The sequence below is a fragment of the Oncorhynchus nerka genome, linkage group LG4, assembly GCF_034236695.1.
Source record: "Oncorhynchus nerka isolate Pitt River linkage group LG4, Oner_Uvic_2.0, whole genome shotgun sequence".
NCBI lineage: Eukaryota > Metazoa > Chordata > Actinopteri > Salmoniformes > Salmonidae > Oncorhynchus > Oncorhynchus nerka.
The window spans coordinates 31,594,438-31,600,712 of NC_088399.1; the positions used below are offsets into that span (position 1 = coordinate 31,594,438).

The following is a 6,275-nucleotide window of genomic DNA, read 5'->3' on the forward strand; positions in this document are numbered from 1 at the left end:
GCTAATTTGACCCAGTCAATACTCAACCTATTAGAACGGAGTTAGTGCACATGCCCATTTGTTTCTATGATGGGTCATGTACAGTACAATTCCAAGCTATGCAAATGTATTTCACCTCAGAATATAGGCCATGCCTCTGGCTTCAATCGTTCATTATCAGCTAACAGCTCTATGGTTCTATTGGACTGACTGTGGTGGGAGTAATTCATTTACATTGCACCCTCTGGTAGCTAGTGGTAATGGTTTGTATTCTCCATCTATACTGATATTGATCCCCTGTGGTTAAATTGAGTTTCACGCCATGATGTGATAGGACTGTGGTCTGTGATACAATAGCCCCCAAGCTAATTATAGTGAGATTAACAGAGGCAATTCTTAGATACAGACAAAATTAGGGATTAGCTATCATGTCAACCCAATGGACAAAACGCTAATGCAGGAATTGAAATAACTGTGTAATTGTGAATCATTTGGTTGCATGAGAATCCTGTAGAAATATGCTAAATCCTATCAGCTCCTGCTTTACCACCTACTCTTATGCATTAACACATCTATTTATGAGAGGGAATATTTGGAAATTAATTGATGTTCTGTATGTCTGACCCTCTGCACATGGAGAGAATATTGATTTCCTGATTGTATTTTGACCTATTTTAGAGAATTCCAAGCCCTCTCCTTATCCTGTCTCTGTGTTATTTCCGTGTTTAGGAGGCAATGGTCAGCTGCTGGATCCAGTTCAGTGACGGCTCAGTGACCCCTCTGGACCTCTTTGACCGCAGCATCTACTCCCTGACTGTGACCTCCGGGGACAAGAGTGTGGCGACCGTGCGCCGGACCCCCCAGTCAGCATTTGTGGTGGCGGAGGGTGAGGGTCAGGGGGCGCTGGTGAAAGCTGAGCTGAGGATCTGTGAGGAGTGCCAGAAGTCTAAGAGGAAGAGCAAGCTGGTGGTGGGCAATGGGCTTCTTAGGGTCACTTTCCAGAAAGGCAGCAGGATGGACGGAGGGGTCACTGGTGGTGGTGCTACTGGCTATGGCGGTGAAGGTTCAGAGTCAGAGGTAGAGCCTGAGCCAGTCGTGACATCACCACGGGAACTCACGCCAGTTGTGACCTCACCACGGGCTCTGATCGAGGGGGACGGAGACAGACGATCGTTCAGGAGCACCGTGCCAGACAGCCAGGACAGCACTGTAACTGATGTCACCACGTCAACAGCCAGGGATCAGCAAGTTGCTGGAGGTGGCATTTCTACCATCAGAGAGGGTATCAGCAGCACCACCACCAACACTGACAGTAGTACCATCACCAGGGGAAAACCTGGCACGGACAAACCTCAGGTGTCTGGCAGACCTGGCAGGGACAGAAGCCTGGGCAGAGGACAGGAGCTGAGGAGAGACTGGCGGAACGTGGTGGAAAACCCCAACCAGAAGAAAGAGATGCCCAAAGCAGAGGCACCACCCCAGAAAGAGCAGCCCAAGCCGCCCCAGATGGTGGAGAGTGACCTGGTGAAGACGTTCAAAGCCATGTCAGACCTGGAGATTGGCATCTTTGCGCTGGTGGGAGTCTCTGTCCTTGCTATCCTGGCCTTCCTGCTCAACTGCGCCTCCTATAATCTCTGCTTCCGGGTCAACAAGACCCCCGTCCAGGGCAACCCAGACCCCAACGGCCCCAAGGAGCACAGGCACGACTGGGTGTGGCTGGGGACCAGCACAGGGCCAGCGCCGGACAACCCACCCCAGGTCTCCACCATCAAACGGGAGAACCACGGCTCTATTGAGTCCCACTGCAGCCTGCAGAGACAATGCTCTACAGATAGCCACAGGGCTCTGGAGAGCAGCCTGAGTATGAGTGCTATCCCAGAGAGGACTGCCACCTTGGGTAGGAGGAGCAGCTCCCAGCAGGTTCCCACCCTGGACCCCATGGCTCAGGGTTCAGCCACCCTCCTAGCCAAGCCAACCCGCAGCGATCCACTCCACTCCCCCACCAGCAAGAGGAATCAGGTCCAGTTCACCACCTTCACCACACTGGACGTTAAGCACTTGGCTGCCCTGAAGAGGAACGGAGTGGACTTTAACTGGGCCAGTCAGGCTGGGGGAGCTGGGGAGCCTAAGGGGCCTCTACCTGACATGCTATGGCCTGTAGTCACACCCCTGGGCCAACCACAGTGATACTCCACATGGGTTCTGTGTGTGTGTGTGTGTGTGTGTGTGTGTGTGTGTGTGTGTGTGTGTGTGTGTGTGTGTGTGTGTGTGTGTGTGTGTGTGTGTGTGTGTGTGTGTGTGTGTGTGTTTGTGCGTGCGTGCGTGTGTGCGTGTGTGTGTGTCTGTGTTCTGAACCTGTTTAAGTGTTTAAATGTGTACAACTTTCTAGTACACATAGAGTATACACATATTAATAGGTGTAAGGTTTCTTCCTTTCCATTAAGTCACACACATGACCAAATTACCAAATTAATGACCAGACCTCATTAATACGGGATGGTGAAAAGTGTTGTATGCTTATAACTGTAAATAATGTACTGTATATTTCTACAGATAGTTGTTTACACATTTCTAACTGTTTAAATGCATTTAATTACTGTTTCATTTCATGTCACTTTTGAACATTTGTATGAGAAAATGCATCATGATGTATTTGTATGTGGTTATACACTTTCCAGGCTTTGTATATGTCCTAAACAGAATAGCTTAGAGTTTGTTCAATTTGTCAGAGAAAATGCAATATTTATCAAATATATTGGTGCTCTGACAAATGGTGCTCTGTGTGTGCAATACTATTGCCTTTTTTAAGGCTGAAAAGGGATGTTAAATATAGTGGAACTGAAAGCGTTTTAGCAAAATCAAATCTTAAAATCTGTTCATAAAAAGGAACAGGCCTTCCTGTGATATCGGGTGCTGTAGGTGGCCTGGAGGGCGGGTAGTTTACCCCCAGTAATGGGTTGGTTGCCATACCAGCCCAACAATATGCTTTTAATTGTGCATCTGTAAAAATGTGTGAGGGTTTTAGGTGACAAGCCACATTTCTTTAGCCTCCTGAGGTTGAAGAGGCTCTGTTGCGCCTTCTTCACCACACTGTCTGTGTGGGTGGTCCATTTCAGTTTGTCAGTGATGTGTACGCCAAGGAACTTGAAGCTTTCCACCTTCTCCACTGCGGCTACGTCGATGTAGATGGGGGCTGCACTCTCTGCTTTTTCCCGAAGTCCACAATCATCTTCTTTGTTTAGTTGAAATTGAGTGAAAGGTTGTTTTCCTGGCATCACACTCCCAGATCCCTCACCTCCTCCCTGTAGGCTGTCTCGTTATCGTTGGTAATCAAGCCTACTACTGTTGTGTCATCTGCAAACTTGATGATTGTGTTGGAGGCGTGCTTGGCCACGCAGTCATGGGTGAACAGGGAGAACAGGAGGGAGTTGAGCACACACCCTCGTAGGGCCCCAGTATTGAGGATCAGCGGAGTGGACGTGTTGTTTCCTACCTTCACCACCTGGGGGCGGCCCATCAGGAAGTCCAGGACCCAGTTACACAGGGCAAAGTCCATACCCAGGTCCTGAAGCTTAATGATGAGCTTGGAGGGTACTATGGTGTTGAATGCTGAGCTATAGTCAATAAACAGCCTTCTTACATAGGTGTTCCTCTTGTCCAGATGGGATAGGGTAGTGTGCATAGTGATGGCGATTGCATCGTCTATGGATCTAATGGGACAGTAAGTAAATTGAAGTGGGTCTAGGGTGGCAGGTAAGGTAAAGGTGATATGATCCTTTACTCATCTCTCAAAGCACTTCATGATGACAAAGGTGAGTGCTACGGGGCGATAGTCATTAAGTTCAGTTACCTTTGCCTTCTTGGGTACAGGAACAATTGTGGCCATCTTGAAGCATGTGGGGACAGCAGACTGGGATAGGGGGATATTGAATATGCCCGTAAACACACCAGCCAGCTGGTCTGCGCATGCTCTGAGGACGCGGCTAGGGATGCTGTCTGGGCCGGCAGCCTTGCGAGGGTTAACACGTTTAAATGTTTGACTCACGTCGACTACGGAGAAGGAGCAGGTAGCAGGCTGCATCGGGGGCACTGTGTTATCCTCAAAGCATGCAAAGAATGTGTTTAGCCTGTCTGGAAGCAAAACGTCGGTCTCGGCGACGTGGCTGTTTTTCCTTTTGTAGTCCGTGATTGTCTGTAGTCCCTGTTGAATTGCAAATCCACTTTATCTCTATACTGATGTTTATCTTGTTTGATTGCCTTGTGGAGTGAATAACTACACTGTTTATATTCTGCCATATTACCAGTCGCCTTGCCATGGTTAAATACGATGGTTTGCACTTTCAGTTTTGCGCGAATGCTACCATCTATCCTTGGTTTCTGGTTAGGATAGATTTTAATAGTCACCGTGGGTACTACATCTCCTATACACTTCCTTATGAACTCACACACCGTATCCGCGTATGCGTCTAGATTATTTTCAAAAAGGTACCTGGGAATATATCCCAGTCCATGTGATAAAAACAATCCTGAAGTGTGGATTGTGATTGGTCAGATCAGCGTTGAATAGTACAGGCACTTCCTGTTTGAGTTTCTGCCTATAGGACGGGAGGAGCCAGATTGAGTTGTAGTCAGATTTGCCAAAAGGGATTTGCTTTGTTAAAACCCCCAGCTACAATAAATTCACCCTCAGGATTTGTTGTTTCCAGTTTGCATAAAGTCCAGTGAAGTTCTTTGAGGGCCGTCGAGGTTTCGGCTTGAGGTGGGATGTAAACAGCCGTGGCAATGACGGAGGAGAATTCTCTTGGGAGATAATATGGTCAGCTTTTAATTGTGAGGTATTCTAGGTCGGGTGAACAAAATTACTTGAGTTACTGTATGTTCCTAGAATTACACCATGAGTCGTTAATCATGAAACACACCCCTCTGCCCTTCTACTTCCCGGAGAGATATTTATTCCTGTCTGCACAATGTACTGAGAATCCTGCTGGCTTTACCGACTCTGACAGAGTATCCCAAGAGACCATGTTCCGTGAAACAAAGTATGTTACAGGCCCGACGTCTCTCTGGAAAGAAATCCTTTCTCGCAGCTCATCAACTTTGTTATCCAAAGACTGAACATTAGCGAGAAATATACTCGGAAGCGCTGGGTGGTGTGCGTGCCTCCTAAGTTGAACCAGCAGGCCGCCTCGAGTGCCTCTCCTCCGCCGGCAAAGTTTTGGGTCGGCCCCTGGAACAAGTTCAATTGCTTTGGGGAGAGTGAACAAAGGATCTGCTCCAGGGAAGTTGTATTCCTGGTCATAATGCTGGTAGTTCTGGTGAGTTACCGCCGCCTTAATATCCAATAGTTCTTCCTGGCTGTATGTAATGACACAACACATTTCCTGTGCTAATAATGTAAAAAATAGTACATAAAAAATACAAAAAATACTGCAAAGTTTTCCAAGAGCTAGTCTTGATGCTGCCATCTCCATCGGCACCATCTTGCCCTGATACACTAGCCTATTAGTCACATTATGACTGAATTGTGATCATTGCCCTTGTGTAACTAACTTCACATAGCCCCCCAGAAGAAAGGCACACGGACACCCACACTTCAGGTTGACTCGGTTTTTATCTGCAGTAAAAGATATCAAACACTGATGACATGCATTGACAGGATGATCACAGCCACACATTCACTGCTCTCAGAATATCTCTCTCATACTCAATCTACAAAGTGATTGTATAGTATACATGCTTTGTGTTTAGAAAATAACAAAAATACAGAAAAGCATAACTGCAGTAAAAGATATCAAACAGTGATGACAGGCATTGACAGGACGGTCACAGCCACACGTTCAATGGTTAGGTAGGACACAAGATATCTTTTAGATATGAGCAACAGTAGTGATACATACCCTCAAGGTGAAGTGATATTAATCCATAAATACAGAGCACAAGTACAACCCTTTTATATAAACCTTTTAAGTTAGTAAGAAAATAAACATTCACTTAATATTTCAATAAATCACCTGCTAGCAAATCACCTGCTGGAAATAGCTAGCGTGACATTGTACAGTAGTGCAGTGACCAACAGTGCTAGTTAGCTCATCATTAACATGGCTAGCTAAGACAGCAAAAACTTGTGAAATGGGCCTTCAATACATTAATGGCAAAATAAATACATACATAGCCATATTCGCTATTGACTAGGATAAATGAACCAGTTTTCCAAGAACACTATTGTGTTATACAGTTTTAAACCGTTTTTTTATATAAAGTGGAAAGGGACAAGAACCTGCTCTCAGAACAATACA

The 6,275-nt window shown here is 46.4% G+C and overlaps 1 protein-coding gene across 1 annotated transcript in view; it reads left to right on the forward strand.

Moving 5' to 3' along the window:
- The window catches only part of LOC115117426 (transmembrane protein 132D-like), a 46,419-nt gene extending 40,761 nt beyond the window's left edge, over positions 1–5,658 (forward strand). The window contains exon 9 of the mRNA XM_029645901.2: positions 709–5,658. Coding sequence (XP_029501761.2) covers positions 709–2,166 — 1,458 coding nt within the window. The 3' untranslated portion in view covers positions 2,167–5,658. The remainder of the gene's footprint in view (positions 1–708) is intronic.
- Positions 5,659–6,275: the final 617 nt, after the last annotated feature.